At 42.1% G+C, this 18,693-nt stretch overlaps 1 protein-coding gene across 1 annotated transcript in view; it reads right to left on the bottom strand.

The window, feature by feature from the left end:
- KATNA1 (katanin catalytic subunit A1) overlaps positions 1-18,693 on the bottom strand; it is a 40,056-nt gene that overhangs the window by 4,922 nt on the left and 16,441 nt on the right. The window contains exons 4-8 of the mRNA XM_066373019.1: positions 14,591-14,771; positions 6,160-6,281; positions 4,657-4,762; positions 3,216-3,374; positions 34-160 (exon numbers count right to left, since the gene is read on the bottom strand). Coding sequence (XP_066229116.1) covers positions 34-160; positions 3,216-3,374; positions 4,657-4,762; positions 6,160-6,281; positions 14,591-14,771 — 695 coding nt within the window. The remainder of the gene's footprint in view (positions 1-33; positions 161-3,215; positions 3,375-4,656; positions 4,763-6,159; positions 6,282-14,590; positions 14,772-18,693) is intronic.

The raw sequence follows: 18,693 nt of genomic DNA, 5'->3' as shown, positions 1-18,693 counted from the left end.
GCGTGGCCAGCTCATGCCTGTGCACGTGCCTACCATCCATCTGAACCAGCAGCTCGGCCTTCACCCTTCTGCTTGCTTCGTGCTCTTCAGAAGTCCCTCTGCGACTACAAATGGAATCGATCTCATCAATAAATATGGTGGCTGGAGAATAAAATCGGGCCTAAAGGAAGAAACCATGCAACATGAGGTTTTTATTTCATTTAAAAACAATCTCTAGTTGAGCACCCAGAGGAGTGTGCCACCCAGGGCATCTGTCCCTACTGCCCCAATATTGGGGAGAGGACAGAACTAAAATATAGTCTCTAGTACAGACTTATCATATACCTATGTATTATATGGCAGTGTTTTACATTCAGTACTCTTAACTGTATATATATTTACTTATGAGAAATACAGGATTATCCTATGTTTTACAAAAATATGAATAAATGATGGGAAAACACAGATAATAAATGTTCTCAACTTATAGAAAAAAATTCATTAGGGAGAACCATTATCTTAAATAAAATCATAGATTCCCTCTAAGATACTCTAAGTAAATTGCCATTTTTCGTTTGACAAACAGTTTTTTATCCTCTTAAGTAGTCAACTAGGAGAGTGAATTTCTAGGGGTTTTTTTTAGATAAAATTCACATAATAAAATTTACCATTTAAACCACTTTAAATTGTACAATTCACATTTTAAATTATTATAATGACAATGTGTGATCATCACCATTATCAAATTTCAGGGAAAAAAATATATATTAGATTTTATTTACTGATTTTTTTGAGAAAGGGGGATGGGAGGGAGAGAGAGAGAAAGAGAAGGAGAGTGAGAAGGGGGGGGGAGCAGGAAGCGACTACTCTATAGTAGTACTTCCTGTATGTGCCCTGACGGGGTAAGCCCAGTGACTTGAACCAGCAGCCTCAGTGTTCCATCCAGGTCAATGCTTTCCCACTGCACCACCACAGGTCAGGCGATTGCAGAATATTTTCATCGCCTCAAAAAGATAACTTATTTTTCCCTCTCCCAACCCCTAGCACTCGCTAATTTACTTTCTGTCTCTATGCTATGGATTTCCCCATTCTGGACATTTCAAATTTTCAAATAAATGAATCATACAATATGTTGCCTTTTGTGTCTAGTTTCTTTCACTTAGCATAATGTTTTCAGTGTTCATCTGTACTGTAGCAAATACTTCAGTTCTTTTTATAGCTGAAAAATATCTCCCAAGTTTGCTTTTTGTACCTTAAATGTATTTCTTCCTCAAACCAAAGAAAAGACTGGTCCATTAAATAACAGATCTAGTCAAGTATTAACCTAGTAAATATCTGTGTAAGACTCAACAGCACACCCTTTCTAAGAAGTTTGAAGAAAGCAATTTATTACAGTAACTAAAAAAGTTTATTGCTAATCACTTTTTAAATGAAATATCCAAAATTATAGAATCACTGCACAAGAAAGTTAGAACCTAAATGATGACAAAGATTTCTCAATACAGAACTTGAGTGAACAAACAGCAATTTAAAGGTTTTTCTAAATATAAAAGTCCACAATGGCAAGGGAATATTATAGATGTGAACACAAATTGTACTGGGTCTATCAATTTTTCTAGACCATGAGGTTAGAATCTAGTATTCTTTAAGAGGCATTCAGCTGTTAAAAGTACTGTGCCTCCAAAGTATGGATTTAGTTTTAGTCTGTTCACTTGGAAAATCGTACTATATTTAAATCTCACATCCTTTCTAATTGAAACTTTGAATCCCAAGTCATCAATTCCTTCCAAAGGGATAATTTCATTTTTAATAAAGCAGCAGGAAAGAAAAAAGTCATCTAAGAACATTTTCAATTGAAATACTAGATAGAAATCATCTACCTACACTGAGAGAAATTAAATTTCAACCTGTTGCCACACTATGTAAAAACTACTAGACCTATTCTCCCCAAATTCGGAGGGTATGCAGAATAACTGACTTAAATCGGAGGCTATGTGGCACATATAAAATCGGCTTTGAGTGACCTGAGAAAGTACTATCGAGAGACTTGGAGTGGGAGTGAGCACCCATTGTTCTGCTGCCTTCTGGCAAGAGACTCTCTTTCATTCCTATTCCACACTTAGGAAGAGGCCAACCCTAGGACTCCCACGGGTATGACTCCATGGCCACTCAGATCACTCGAATTCTTAAGACCAAATGGTAAGTTCAGGAGTAGGCATGACACTCAAGACAGGCCAAACATCAATCCCTGGGATGCTGTTGGGACAAGCAGGAAATGAGGGCGAGTTTGTTTGGTATTACTCTAATGGCAGTAAAAGTTAGGCCTACGCCTCCGATGGCTATGTTAGGTACCATGTGGAGCTGCTGTAACAGGCAAGCAGCCAAAAGTCAGAAACATTTCGGAGGTCATCTGAATGGCAGGACCCTGCTAGGCCTAAAAACCTAAAACGTAATTTGTGAAAATTCCCAGTTATCTGACCCAATGTATTATTCTTTTTGTTTAAACTAATTTGTTTAGGTTCCTGACACTTGAAAGTTCTTGACAATACAACAGAAATTATACAGTTAAATCAAGTCTTTGTATTTGTTACCATCTCATATTAAAAATCCTGGACATTTTAAAGTAACATTTAAGTGGCCTTATTTTAAAACAAAGGCCATGAGATTTGCTCATCTTGAGTGATTCTGGGAGGTTAAGGGCAGGCAATCAAGAGAGGCAGACATCTATAGTCAATCTGAATACTAGAACTTGTTAAATTACATTTCTCCTACGTATTAGTGGGAATAGAAGAACATAAAGAAAGGAGCAAAGAAATTAAGCCAAAGACTGGGTCATTAAACTCAGGTAGTTGGTACAGCTCACAGATGGCAGGTGATCTAAGATCTACACTACGTATGATTTTTACCTTTTTGCATTATTGTTATCATTCTGCCTTTACCATATTGTAACTCAGCCTACTAATTTTAAAACAATCTCAAATTCCTATAGCAGATTAGTACGGCAGATGCCACAATGTGAGCATGCCCATAAGCTCACAGAGATGGCTCTTCCTCCAGAGGTAAGGGAACAAAGAACTACTTGAGTTATTCATATTAGTAAAGGATTCTAGATGCAAGGGCACAGGGGTATACTCTGGGCACAATGACATTCCGCCCAGCTATTCTACGCAATGGAGACAGTTACAACTCATTTCCTCCCCTTTTAGAGACAATCATTAGAGTTGCCTCAGACTCACCATTTCAAACAGAAGACGAACAAGCTTCTCAGACTCTCCTCTGTATTTAGAAGTCAGGGTTGATGAAGAGACATTGAAGAATGTCGTCTTGCATTCCGTAGCTACTGCTTTAGCAAGGAGGGTCTTTCCTGTGCCAGGTGGGCCAACCATCAGCACTCCCTGTTGGAAATGTAACCGTATAAATGAAGGATTTATCTGCCACTGTTGTAATTCACAAGATTCTATTAGTAAGAATCACTTTTCAAACAACTTAAAATACTACGGCAAATAGAAAGGTAAACAGAAGGATACTTTATTGCAAACCCATTACAAAAGTAGAATAATGACATTAAAATTTCAACTCAGAGATAAGAAAAAATGTAATCAATATTATAACATTGATATTACAATACCATACCCAAACACAGATGTCATTAGTATCTGGATGTATTTCCTGCTAGTCTTTTTTGTTCAAATAAATTATTTTTTTACGTATTTTTACTCAAAGAATATCTATAATTTTATATCTTGCTTATCACCTAACATTTAGAGATTTAAAATTAATACCATCAGCACATTTTCCAAATCCAAGAGAGTTTTTTAAAGTCTTCCTTTTAGATCAACCTTTGACTTTAAAAAGTCTTCATTAGACGCAGATAAGTCTCATTTCTGAAGAAAAATGTCTGCATTAGATGCAAATGTCTTAATTTCTTTTTTCCTTTTTTTTTTTTTTTTTTTTTTTTTTTTAGCAATTCACCTTTAATTTTTAATTTTTCTGAAGTGAGAAGCGGGGAGGCAGAGACAGACTCCCACATGCGCCTGACCGGGATCCACCCAGCATTCCCACCAGGGGGCGAATCTCTGCCCATCTGGGGCGTTGCTCTGTTGCAACCAGAGCCATTCTAGCGCCTGAGGCGGAGGCCATAGAGCCATCCTCAGCGCCTGGGCAAACTTTGTTCCAATGGAGCCTTGGCTGCAGGAGAAGAAGAGACAGACAAAAAGGAGAGGGAGGGGTGGAGAAGCAGATGGGCGCTTCTCCTGTGTGCCCTGGCCAGGAATCGAATCCCAGGACTTCCACACGCTGATGCTCTACTACTGAGCCAGCTGGCCAGAGCCAAAATGTCTTAATTTCTTAAGAACAGGATACAAGTTTGCAACATGACACATAAAATGGAGTGTGTATGCATTAGGCAACTAGTTCACATTTGCAAATACAAGCTTACTCTAAATCTGTGTATCCAACCTTCCATGGTAATATTGTACTTATTTCTTATTCTGGGAACCTTGAAATAGTTTTTGGTCTAAACAAAATTCTGAATAACACAACAGATACATTTTAACTTAAAATTTCTTTACCAATTCTACTACTTGATCCTCTCACTTCCCCTAATACAGATGAATATTGATGTTCCATAGCAATGAACTTGCCATTCACTTAATGTCATAATAGCAATAAACTTACTTTCCATGGTCTCCTAATGCCCTTAAAGAATTCTGGCATCCACATTGGTAACACCACAGCTTCCTTAAGCAACTTTTTAGCTTCTACCAAATCAGCAATATCATCCCTGAAAAAGAAAATATTTTATCAGCCATCTCTTAGGTTATACACTGATCTCTACGTCGTTCTTCTTGAGAACCACTGCACATGATTTGACGCAGCTGACAGAAGCCTCTCCCTCAGCACTAGTGACCTAAGTGACTGCAATGAGGCCACACCAGCTGGTACATAGAAAGCACAATCTGTACTTTGCTTCTGTCAGTGATGAGTCTCAGCCTGGCGAATGAGAACAGGTCTACAGGCCCACTAAAGTATTATGCCATCTCATTTTAAAACCCTGCTCTTAATAATGATGCTCATTCCATAAACTCCATGATCTAAAAACAATGAGCCCATTAAAAAATAATAAAGAATAAAAAGGGCACAAAGCTGGGACAGGTTTCAATACTGCTGCTTTGCCCCCAACCCTATGAAGAGGTAGACATCAAAGTTAAAGAGTATCACTGAGATTGCTATGAAGTCATTGCCAACCACAAGATTACCATTACCACCACCTCCACCACCACCACTGCACACAGAGTTGTTTTTTTTAAGTGAGAGGAGGGGAGATAGACTCCTGCATGCACCCCAACCAGGATCCACCTGGCAATCGCATCTGGGGCTGATGCTCACTCGAATCAGTTGAGCTATTTTTAGCACCTGAGGCCAACGCTCGAACCAATCTAGCCATTGGTTGCTGGAGCGGAAGAAGGAGAGAAGGTTGAGAGGAAGGAGGAGAAAAGCAGAGGGTTGCTTCTTTTGTGTGCCCTGACCAGGAATCGAACCTGGGATGTCCATATGCCGGGTTGATGCTCTATTCACTGAGCCACTGGCCAGGGCTACGCATAGTATTTTTATGAAAATATACATTTACTGTATAAATATCAAATACCAAGAAATTTTTTAAACATTCCCTAAAACCATACCTAAAAATAATAAAGTTTTAACAAAAAATATATACAACAGAACAAAACTTTATGGGAAAGGGAACTTTTATGACTCGTGATAGGTTATAGTACTTTGATTAGATACAGTATTAATAAAGTTAGAACCACTGCTCTAAATAGGAAATAGAAGCAGCAAAAACTGGATAAACATATAGGTAACAAGCAGCACAAAGGTGTAAGAGTCACTGCCATTTCACCATTGGATGTCTCAAAAAGATGAAATTTCTGTGATCTTATTCTCATTCTGTATTAAGATTTTTTATTTAATAAAAATTATTTTATTATTATTTACTTTGTTAAATTAAAAAGTCTCAGACAAAAAATTGGCACAGCCTGAACCGAAGTGGAGTGTTGCTCTGTATGTCACACTCCTTGCACGTTCTCTGGCTCATCCCCAAGGACTGACCTTCAGTGCATGTCCACAATCGCTCCAACTTCTATCCCAAAAGCCACAACTGCATCCATTATTATAACTTACCATCGAATATTGGGATTCTGAGAAATTATATCTCTTTCCAAAGCTTCTACTAAGTCCTTATCATATCCAGTACTATCAAATTTATTTGTCTCTGGTTCTGGAACTGCAGCAGGTGATTTGTTCTACATCAGGAAGAAAAAACAAGAACTTGTAATTGACTCAAAAATTCTATTTTGGGCCCTGGCCGGTTGGCTCAGCGGTAGAGCGTCGGCCTGGCGTGCGGGGGACCCGGATTCGATTCCCGGACAGGGCACATAGGAGAAGCGCCCATTTGCTTCTCCACTCCCACCCCCCCCCCTCTGTCTCTCTCTTCCCCTCCCGCAGCCAAGGCTCCATTGGAGCAAGGATGGCCCGGGTGCTGGGGATGGCTCCTTGGCCTCTGCCCCAGGCGCTAGAGTGACTCTGGTCGCGGCAGAGCGTCGCCCCTGGTGGGCGTGCCGGGTGGATCCCAGTCAGGTGCACGCGGGAGTCTGTCTGACTGTCTCTCTCCATTTCCAGCTTCAGAAAAATACAAAAAAAAAAAAAAAAAAAATTCTATTTTGGCCTGACCAGGCGGTGGCGCAGTAGATAGAGTGTAGGACTGGGATGCAGAAGGACCCAGGTTCGAGACTCTGAGCTTGCCAACTTGAGCACAAGTTCATCTGGTTTGAGAAAAGAGCTCACCAGCTTGGACCCAAGGTCGCTGGTTACTCGGTCTGCTGAAGGCCCGCGGTCAAGGCATATATGAAAAAGCAATCAATGAACAACTAAGGTGTCAAAATGAAAAACTGATGATTGATGCTTCTCATCTCTCTCCGTTCCTGTCTGTCTGTCCCTATCTTTCCCTCTCTCTGACTCTCTCTCTATCCCTGTAAAAAAAAAATAAAAAAATTCTATTTTGTTTCTGTGAGTCAGAAATGAAGTGGAGAAGTGGACGCAAATGATATTTTTTCAAAAGCTAATATAATAGTACAAATAAGGGCCGAATCAAAGACTATCAGTCATCCTTGTACACCTACATCAGAATTTCATACTTTTCAGTTTTACACAAAAGGTATGACAAAGGTGTTAAAAATATGCATATAAACTGATGAGAATTAAAAATTAATACTGAGATTAACTGTGGTCACCAGTGACCATCAGATCGGTGCGACACCTCAAAGCTTCAGAGGAAATAACACAGACGGATAATTTAAGACTGTGGCTCAGCCTTTAAGCATCTACTGTCCTCATCAATGCTCCTAAAACATCCCTCTTCACTATTCCCGCCCACCCTCCAAAGGAGACATCTCAGTCTGCGGGCGAGATCCCCTCACGTCCTCTGAGATGACAGTCAGAGGGCCGCAGACCCCACACTATATACTAATGTACTCCAGGGCACAATGGCAAACGCAGGGCACTGGAGGAGACCTGCCATTTCTGCGGAAAGCACGGCACCATCTGCTGGACACTGGATGAACTACCCGCCTGAAGCAGTTCCCAGGTACTGCATGGAGGCTGCTACACTCCTTTCAGAAATGCCCTATTTTGGGAAGGTAGGTTTTTGGCAGTTGCTGTGATCAAAGATACAGTAGGAAAAACCAGTGTGGAAGAGGTATAGAGTAGAATGTCCACCCGGACTCCAAGGTCTGAGAAACTCTACCATGTCCAACAGATGTTGTTAAGACATAAAGTTCTTTGAACCTAATCTCTTCATAAATGAATAGGTATTCTTTTTGCTCTAGGCTCTCTGAAAAAAATTACTGAAACACTCACAAATTTTATGAGCCATGAAAATTTATGAAGTTCTGCATTAGCGTAAATAATCATTTACTGAACCTTATATACCAGGATCATTAAACCAACTCCATCTGTCAATGCTATCTAGACTTAACCAATATTTATGATATTCAATGTCTTATACTATGATCAAATGAGTATCTGCCTCACAATTTACAGACTATGCCTATCCAATACTAACATAAAGGTACAAAGAAGGAATTGTTTAACATTTGGAAGAGGAGAAGGTTATCGTATCTTCTAAGTATTTATGAAGTTGTTATTCATTCCCAGATAGTCTGTGCTAGTGGCTGGAAGGGTGGAAAGAAGGCACTGTCCCTGACTACTGGAAATGTACACTGTAAGCCCAGAAGGCACAGGTAGAAAGCGCTTTCTTTTCTCCCACCGAACACAGTGCTTAGGCCATGTTTGCAGACAAAGCAAAACTAAGCTAGGCAGACGGAGAAACAATTCTAAAATAGGTCATGAAAGAGAAGTTATGGAATTTCAAATGTTGACATTTTTAATAGGATTTCACTGAGTTAGCTAAACTAGTACAATTTCCTTTAAGTTCACTTTGACACAGTAAGTTGCTCTAAGTGAAAATACTAACAGCTACTGAGAGGGGAAAGAAAGTGGCAGAGAGGTGAAAAAGAATGTCGATTCCTTTTTGATACACAAAATAAAGTTGAAGATGCACCAAGTAATCAGGAGATAATTCCCTGGGTTTACACCAGTTGGGTTTTTTTTTGTTTTTTTTTTGTATTTTTCTGAAGTTGGAAACGGGGAGGCAGTCAGACAGACTCCCGCATGCGCCGGACCGGGATCCACCAGGCATGCCCACCAGGGGGCGATGCTCTGCCCATTTGGGGCATCGCTCTGTTGCAACCAGAGCCATTCTAGCGCCTGAGGCAGAGGCCACAGAGCCATCCTCAGCAACCTGGGCCAACTTTGCTCCAATGGAGCCTTGGCTGCGGGAGGGGAAGAGAGAGACAAAGAGGAAGGAGAAGGGAAGGGTGGAGAAGCAGATGGGTGCTTCTCCTGTGTGCCCTGGCCGGGAATCGAACCTAAGACTCCTGCACGCCAGGCCGATGCTCTACCACTGAGCCAACCGGCCAGGGCCTACACCAGTCGTTTTAAAGCTGGCAAAATTATAAACACAAAATCCAAATCCACTGTTTTAATTAAAAGTTAATTGATCTGGCCTGACCTGTGATGGCGCAGTGGATAATGCGTTGACCTGGAAATGCTGAGGTCACCGGTTCGAAACCCTGGGCTTGCCTGGTCAAGGCACATATGGGAGTTGATGCTTCCAGCTCCTCCCCCCTTCTCTCTCTCTCTCTCTCCCTCTCTCTCTCCTCTCTAAAAATGAATAAAGAAAAACAAGAAAAAAAAAGATTTTCTAAAGCAAGGTTCTAATCTTTAAAAAAAAAAAAAAAAGTGAATTGATCTGGAGAGGGCCTGGCAGCTCTGTGCTGTTCCCACATACTTCGCCTTGTGCAGCTCCTCCATCTGGCTGGCCCGGAGCGTATCCTTGATAATAAACCAGAAATCTGGTAAGTGAACTGTTTTCCTGAGCTCTGTGAGCTGCTCTAGTGAATTATCAGGCCCAAGGAGAGACTCCTGACAACCTCCGGTTTATACCAGTTGGTCAGAAGCACAGCTGACAACTGGACTAGCGATTGGCATCTGATAAGGGAGCAGTCCTATGGGGCTGAGCCCTCAACGTGTGGAATGGGATGCTAACTCCAGGTGGACAACTGTCAAAATGGAGTTACACTGTGGCACCCAGCTGGTGACAGACTATTTGCCTGGCATGGGAAAAACCCTACATACTTATAGTACGGTTCTCTTTTACAGGGAGTAAATCCTTAATGGGTACAGAACTTCAGTTTGGCAAAATTTTAAATGTTCTGTGGGTGGATGGCGGTGATGGTTCCACAACGTGAATGTATTCAACTGCACTGAACTACACACTTAAAATGATTTAAATGGTAAGTTTTATGTTACATATATTTTAACCGTAATGTTAAAAAATAATTTTTAAAAAGTTAATTGTATTTTTATACACTAGCAATGACTATGCGGACACCAAAATTAAAAATGCAATACTAAATACTTACAATCACTTAAAGGAATTAAATAGTTATGAAATCTTTTTTTTTTATTAATTTTAATGGGGTGACTAGTTATGAAATCTAACAAACATATGTAAGAATTGTATTCTGAAAACTACACAATGAGGATGAGAATTCAAAGGCCTAAATATATGGAGATTAAAAAAAAAACATGTTCACGGCCTGACCTGTGATGGACGGCGCAGGAGATACGAGTGTCAACTGGGATGCAGAGGTCCCAGGTTCAGAACCCTGCGGTTGGCCTGACCTGTGGCGGCGCAGTGGATAGAAAGCATTGGTCTGAAACGCTGAGGTCGCCAATTCAAAACCCTGGGCTTGCCTGGTCAAGGCACATATAGGAGTTGATGCTTCCTGCTCCTCCCCTTCTCTCTCTCTCTCAAATGAATAAATAAAGTCTTTTAAAAAAAACACACACACACACAAAAACCCCTGAGGTTGCCAGCTTGAGCACAAGGTTGCCAGCTTGAGAGTGGGATCATAGGTACGTGCCCAAAGGTCACACTGGCTTGAAGCCCAAGGTGACTGGCTTAAGCAAGGGGTCACTGGCTTAGTTGGAGTCCCCTCACCCCCATCAAGGTACATATGAGAAGCAATCAATGAACAACTGAAGTGCCACAACTATGATTGATGGATTGATGCTTCTCCTCTCTCTCCCTTCCTGTCTCTCTCTCAAAAAAAAAAGGGGGGGGGGAGGGAGGAAGGGAGGGAGGGAGGGAGGGAGAAAGGAAGGAAAGGAAGGTGGGAATGAGGGAGGGAGGGAGTTGGTACTTAACAGGTCACCTGAATCCAATGCCCATACTTATAATCACCAAGCTGTATTTTTTAGTTTATATTATCCTGCCTTAGCAAGCAGGTATTAATTTCTCTTGGACAACTGATCTCTTGATTACAGTACTTCAGATTCCATACACCATTTCTCAGGGTATAAAAGCATAGATATAAAATGGAAAAGGTTTGGCCCTGGCTGGTTGGCTCAGCGGAAGAGCATCGGCCTGGCGTGCAGGAGTCCCAGGTTCGATTCCCGGCCAGGGCACACAGGAGAAGCGCCCATCTGCTTCTCCACCCCTCCCTCTCTCCTTCCTCTCTGTCTCTCTCTTCCCCTCCCGCAGCCAAGGCTCCATTGGAGCAAAGATGGCCTGGGCACTGAGGATGGCTCTGTGGCCTCTGCCTCAGGCACTAGAGTGGCTCTGGATGCAACAGAGCGACGCCCCAGATGGGCAGAGCATCGCCCCCTGGTGGGCGTGCCGGGTGGATCCCGGTCGGGCGCATGCAGGAATCTGTCTGACTGCCTCCCCGTTTTCAACTTTGGAAAAATGAAAAAAAAAAAAATTTTTTTTAATGGAAAAGGTTTAGGACACTGAGCTGAGTTCCACACATCATAGATGGTTATAAGGCCTGTAACTCCACTCCTAGATGATGGGCCAGGGAAACTGGTACTGATATTACTCTGTAAGGCCAGACTCATCAGTCACCTTCCCCACACCTTCCCTTGTTTCAGAAACTAAAACAGGACTCCTGCTGCTGAAAGTGCAGGAGTGTAGGACTCAGAAGTATCTGGCACGAGGGACTTACGGAACTGACTGTCCAGATGTATAAGAGCAACGCCGTCCAGAAATGGGGAGGAGGGGAATAAGGCAGATGGCGCCAAAGCAAGAGACAGATGAACATCTGTATCTTTGTCAACAAGGAAGGCTGTGTTTAAAGGTGTGGCTTTGCTGGTTACTAGATGAGGTTCTCATGCAGAATTGCAAAGTCTGATTGTAAATCTAGGAGAAACGATGAAGTAGAAGCTGATGTGAGGTTTGAAAGGTGTAGATGGACAGCACTGGGGCTTTACATTTTGCTGTACAGTTTCACTTTGCCCAGGTGGTTTGGAGTGTCCCTTCCGGCCCAACTAGCCAAACAAGTTACCCTGCACTTTATTATATCACAGCCTTGGGCAGAGGAGGGCGGAGAGGGGGGAGCAGTGAGTACAGAAACTAAGCACTGAGATTCCCATATGCTTCTTATTACAACAGAGAACAAGCCCTCAAAAAACTATTAATTGGCACTAAAATCTTGGTTTGTAAATCTCATTCCTCACTAATAGGAACCAGAGGGAAATACCAGATGAGCCTGGAACAGCCCATTGTGCCAGAAAATAAGGAAGTACTCAGAGAATGATGAGTACATGTCAAAAAGACGTAGAATCCAGTTTCAAGGATCTCCCACTCTGCAAATCTTGGATAATTTAAGCATCAAATAACAATAGTAACATTATAATTCACTGCCTAAAGTAAGACTCCGTTGAGTCCATACTGATCTAATTAAAGGGAGAGAAGACAAAGCTCTTCCTTAAAATGAAGTACATTATTTAACGTAGAAAAAATAATAGCATTAAAAAAATCAAGATTCACAAGCATCATAGGAATAAGTGATTCAGACAAGAATCACCAGATGGGCCTGACCATGTGGAGGTGCAGTGTATAGCATCAGACTGGGACATGGAGGACCCAGGTTTGAGACCCCAAGGTCGCCAGCTTGAGCGCAGGCTCATCTAGTTTGAGCAAGGCTCGCCAGCTTGAGTCCAGGGTCGCTGGCTTGAGCAGGGGGTCGCTTGGTCTCCTGTGGCCCCTCGGGTCAAGGCACATATGAGAAAGCAATCAATGAGGAACTAATGTGCCGCCACAAAGAATTGATGCTTCTCATCTCTCTCCCTTCCTGTCTGTCTGTCCTTATCTGTCTTCTGTCACTAAAAAAATAAATAACTGGATGCTAGAACAACTAGATGAAATTTTGACGAGAAATAGGATACTTGCATGTCTCAAAATATCTTCCCACAAATTATTATACAGGAAAAAGAGGAAGTTTATAATGGAGACACCTGGCAGACATTACCCTAACCAACTGATCCAATTTATCATAAATAATAAAACAAACACACACCCTAGGCGGGCCTCCTTATATACTACACGGAGAAGATTAAAGCTTCACTCTGGGGTCTCACTGCGAAAAATGCATAGTCTTGATCTAATCATGAGGAGACTTCAGAACAACCCAAATTGAGAGAGATTCTACAAAACAATTGGCCAGGCCATAAAAGACAAGGGCTGAGAAAATGTTCACATTACAACAGACTAAAGGAACACAAGAACCAAATGCAACATGATTCTATACTGGATCCTGGCACAGGGCTGAAAAAGCTGTAACGACATTAGATAACTGCACAAATTTTATTAAGTTCTGTGATTTAGATAACAGTACTGTATGAATGTAAAATTTATGACATTTTCTAACTGTATTATGTTTAAGTAAAAGAATGTCCTACTACACAGGAAATCCGCTAAAGTACTTGTGGCAAAAATCCTAGCTTAGGTGGACCATGATTAAAATTTTATTATAGTTTGGCAGTTTTTTGGGTTTTTTCCTTGTGGCAGAGACAGAGAGAGTCAAAGAGAGGGACGGACAGACAGACAGGAAGGGAGAGAGATGAGAAGCATCAATTCTTTGTTGTGGCTCCTCAATTGTTCAGCGATCGATCTCCCACATGTGCCCTGACCAGGGGGCTAAAGCAGACCAAGTGACCCATTGCTTGAGCCAGCGATCTTGGGCTCAAGCTGGTGAGCCTCGCTCAAACCAAATGAGCCCGCGCTCAAGCTGGCGACCTCGGGGTCCCAAAACTGGGTCCTCCGCATCCTAGTCCGACGCTCTATCCATTGCGCCACCGCCTGGTCAGGCAGTTTGGCAGTTTTTGGGTTTTTTTAATGAGAGAGAGAAAGAGGAACAGACAGAGAAGAAGGGAGAGAGATGAGAAGCATCAATTCTTTGTTGCAGCACCTTGGTTGTTCATTGATTGCTTTCTCGTATGTGCCTTGATGGGGGAGCTGCAGCCAAGCCAGTGACCTCTTACTCAAGCCAACAACCATGGGGTCATGTCTATGATCCCACACTTAAGCCAGCAACCCTACGCTCAAGCTGGTAAGCTTGCATTCAAGATGTTGACCTCGGGATTTGAACCTGGATCTTCTGCATCCCAGGCCGACACTCTATCCACTGCGCCACCACCTGGTCAGGCAGTTTGGCAGTTTTTATAACTAAAATTATTAAAATTTGTACAGTCTTCTTCTTCTTCTTCTTCTTCTTCTTTTTTTTTTTTCATTTTTCTGAAGTGAGAAGCCGAGAGGCAGTCAGACAGACTTCTGCATGCACACGACCGGGATCCACCCAGCATACCAACCAGGGGGTGATGCTCTGCCCATCTGGGGCATTGCTCCATTGCAGCTGGATCCATTCTAGTGCCTGAGGCGGAGGCCATGGAGCCATCTCAGCACTCGGGCCAACTTTTTGCTCCAGTGGAGCCTTGGCTGCAGGAGGGGAAGAGAGAGACAGAGAGGAAGGAGAGGGGGAAGGGTGGAGAAGCAGATGGGCGCTTCTCCTGTGTGTCCTGGATGGGAACCAAACCTGGGACTTCCACACGCCAAGCCAATGCTCTACTGCTGAGCCAACCGGCCAGGGCCACAGTCTTTACTTTTAAGTTAGTAAATAACTTTTCATTTATGAAAATCAGTAACATTTACCTTTTCCTCTCTTCCTTTATTCTGTTCCTTCTTTTCCCGACAACGAACAGCTTTCCCTCTGTCATTGTGAAGATTGTATGAAGAGGGACGGTGAACTCGGACAGTTGTACTTGGACGATTACTGTGTGGTTTAGGGTCACTGTTTTGAGAAGACTGGCGTTTTCTAGGACCTGGTGAGGGTCTAATCAAACACAACACCATTAAAATCATAACCCCTGGAGTTGGTCCAAATACAGATGAACACAAATAGTGTGTAAGAGTCTATAAATTGAAGAAGTGAAGGCAATAACGGAACACGAGCTGGGGCTGAATAAACTTAAAGCCACTGAAATCTAGCAGCTAACATTTAACATAGCTGTGTGTGATGATTTAATGAGAGGAATAGAATGCAGGACAGCTATATGGCAGAGGCCAGTGACTGTCACCTCTCCTTAGAAAGAAAATTAGCAGTTGTGTATCAAGGAGGAACTGAGGAATTAGTCTGAGTCTTGGAAACTAAAAAGAAAGCAGTCATCAGAGAAGAGAGTATTAATCAGAATACAGTGCAGGTGTAGAATTCACATTTATCCACTACTATCCATGCAACTGAGTACCATTTTATTTAGAATGTATCACAGTTCTCATGCTTTAATTCACAAAAGTTAAACCATTTTCCCATTACAAAACTGATCTATGCACTAGCTATAGACAAAGTGCTTTGCATTTACACATATCACCTCCTTTCCTTTTTATTTCTGTGGCAGGATTCAGACCTCTCAAGTATTTTTCAGGCTCTTACTATGCTGCTAGACTTGGTTGGAGCCATTAAAATACACAATAAAGAGGTAGAGGAGTTCTATCCTCAAATACCTCAAGTAGGGTTAAGAAAGAAGACGAGCCTGATAAGGCAGTGACACAGTGGATAAAGCATCGGCCCGGGATGCTGAGGAGACAGGTTCAAAACTCCAAGGTCACTGGCTCGAGCGTGGGATCATAGACATGACCCCATGGTTGCTGGCTTTAAGTCCAAGGTCACTGACGTGAGCAAGGGGTCACTGGCTTGGATATAGCCCCCTAGTCAAGGCACATATAAGAAAGCAATCAATGAATAACTAAGGTGCTGCAATGAAGAACTGATGCTTCTCATCTCTCTCCCTTCCCGTCTGTCTGTCCCTCTCTCTCTCTCTGAAAAATAAAAAAGATATGCAAAACGAAGTGGTATATACTTGAAGGTGTAAAACAAACATGGTGCTATGGCAATGGCCTTGTGAAGATCAAATAAATTAGGTCTGGAAACACAGGAGTTCAGTTTGAAACCCTGGGCTTGCCCAGTCAAGGCACATACAGGAAACAACTATGAGTTGATGCTTCTCGCTTCTCCCCCCACTTTCTCTCTCTTTCTCTCCTCTCTCTAAAAATCAATAAATAAAATCTAAAAAATTTAAATTAAAAAAACACAAAGAAGTTGAACTAAGCAAGAGGATGCAACTGTAGACTAGAAAATCAACAACAACAACAAAAATTAAAATGAGCTTACTCTATCTAAAGGAACATAGAGGTACGAAATACAGTGTGTCCGTAAAGTCATGGTGCACTTTTGACCGGTCACAGGAAAGCAACAAAAGACAATAGAAATGTGATATCTGCACCAAATAAAAGGAAAACCCTCCCAGTTTCTGAAGGATGATGTGGCAGCATGTGCGCATGCGCAGATGATGCCGTAACACCGTGTATACAGTGGAGTAGCCCACGGACATGCCAGTCGAGATGTGGATGGCAGAGAGGAAAGTTCTGTGTGTTCTGTGGCTCGCTAAGTTCGAATCTGTGACCAAAGTGCAATGTGAATATCGGTGCGTTTATAACAAAGCGCCACCACATAGGAATAACATTACTCGGTGGGATAAGCAGTTGAAGGAAACCGGCAGTTTGGTGGAGAAACCCCGTTCTGATAGGCCATCAGTCAGTGACGAGTCTGTAGAGGCTATACGGGATAGCTTCCTAAGGAGCCCTAAAAAATCTGTGTGTGAGCCCACATCGAACTGCACTGAATAGGTATGAAACAGGGAGGGTTTTCCTTTTATTTGGTGCAGATTTCACAGTTCTATCGTCTTTTGTTACTTTCCTGTGACCAGTCAAAAGTGCACCATGACTTTACGGACACACTGTATAAAGATAATGATGAGCATTAAGAGATGATATTGAACAGTAAGTGGTTTAGTAAGTAGACTATCTGAACCCCAGTTTAAGAGCGTGGCTTTTAGCTAGCTAAGTGCCACTAAAAAGGTTTTAGAAAGATCAGTCTAATACTTAACAAGATACACTGATGAAGAAAACACAGAAAGCAGGGAATATTTGTAGGTTAGAAGTGTTATCGAGGCACCAGATGAGGGCCCAACTTAAGTCAGTAACAATAAAGAGTCCAAGAGACACAGGGCTAGACAGTCCTAGACGTGGAAAATTGAGAATGAGAATCTGGGAGAATGATAAAGCCAAACCAATGTGCACACAGGAAGAACAATGAAGGTTCAATTTCAGATTTACAAACCTGGATAAGCCAAGTGGACACACTCCTTTAAGACATGCGTTTATTTTTCCCTCACTAAAATAATAACAGAAAATAAGACACTAAAATATAATAAAGTATAAATAATTTTTTTTGCCTGAGTTAATCCCCTATGGCCTCTTTTCTGTGATTGCCTTTCAATTAAACAAAATTGGAACCATTATATTCACATACACATACACTCATATTTTTCTCTACTTATATCATGAGGCACTTCCTCACTCCTTAGAGGGGAAAAAAGGAGAGACTAATACTGGCGGACCTTCCCCAATGACGGAAGGTCATGTGCTCCATAATGCAGTCTATCTTCACGGCTATCTAAATGCGTAATCTAAATAGTACCTTCAAGCTGACCAGGTGGTGGCGCAGTGGACAGAGTGTCAGACCGGGATGTGGAGGACCCAGGTTCGGGACCCCGAGGTCGCCAGCTTGAGCGTGGGTTCATCTGGTTTGAGCAAAGCTCACCAGTTTGGACCCAAGGTCGCTGGCTTGAGCAAGGGGTCACTCAGTCTGCTGTAGCCCACCCTCCCTCAGTCAAGGCACATATGAGAAATCAATCAATGAACAATTAAGGAGCCGCAATGAAGAATTGATGTTTCACATCTCTTTCCCTTCCTTTCTGTCTGTCCCTATTTGTCCCTCTCTCTGACTCTCTTTGTCTCTGCAACAACAACAAAAAAGAAATAGTACCTTCAAGAAATGCTTGCAAAAATACTGAAGTCAACTAAATTTTTACATTTTTAATGAGTGTCTCCAAGAAACTGCTATGTATGCTAGAGTTTGAGAATGGCTGGTATGGCAGAACGTCAACTTTGTAGTCAAATATATGAGTTCAAATCATAGCTCCACCAGTTACCAGCTTTGTAATAAAGGAGAAAACTTATGTAACCTCACCTATCTTATCTGAAATATAATAGAAAATATAACATTTGGAAAGCTTATTCTGAGAAATAAATAAAATAACACGTGTAGTCTATAACACTGCTGAAAATGTGAGTCCTCACAATGATAAATGTCAAACTGAAAAACACTTGAGCAATGACTTCTTTCTTTTTTTTTCATTTATTTATTTTGTGACAGAGAGAGTCAAAGAGAGGAACAGACAAGAAGGGAGAGAGATGAGAGAGAGATGAAAAGCATCAATTCTTCGTTGAGGCATGTTAGTTGTTTGTTGATTGCTTTCTCATATGTGCTTTTGGGGGGGGGGGGCTACAGCAGACTGGGTGACCCCTTGCTCGAGCCAGCAACCTTGGGCTCAAGCTGGTGAGCCTTGCTCAAACCAGATGAGCCCACGCTCAAGCTGGCGACCTCGAGGTCTCAAATCTGGGTCCTCTGCATCCCAGTCCGATGCTCTATCCACTGTGCAACCGCCTGGTCAGGAGAGCAATGTCTAAATGGAAGGTTCTCAAACTGGTTAGGGGGACAAGGAACCTGCAAGTTATAAATGCTTTTGTAGAATGCTATGATACATTCATATATTTAACCCACAATACAGACTATGTGAGGGAACTGGATAAGTGACAGCCACCTGCACACTTGCCAGCTAAAAAAATAGGCAGTG

This window comes from Saccopteryx leptura, chromosome 3 (genome assembly GCF_036850995.1).
Source record: "Saccopteryx leptura isolate mSacLep1 chromosome 3, mSacLep1_pri_phased_curated, whole genome shotgun sequence".
Lineage (NCBI taxonomy): Eukaryota > Metazoa > Chordata > Mammalia > Chiroptera > Emballonuridae > Saccopteryx > Saccopteryx leptura.
The sequence above is the reverse complement of the archived record's forward strand: the minus strand, read 5'-3'. Positions and strand labels throughout refer to the sequence as shown.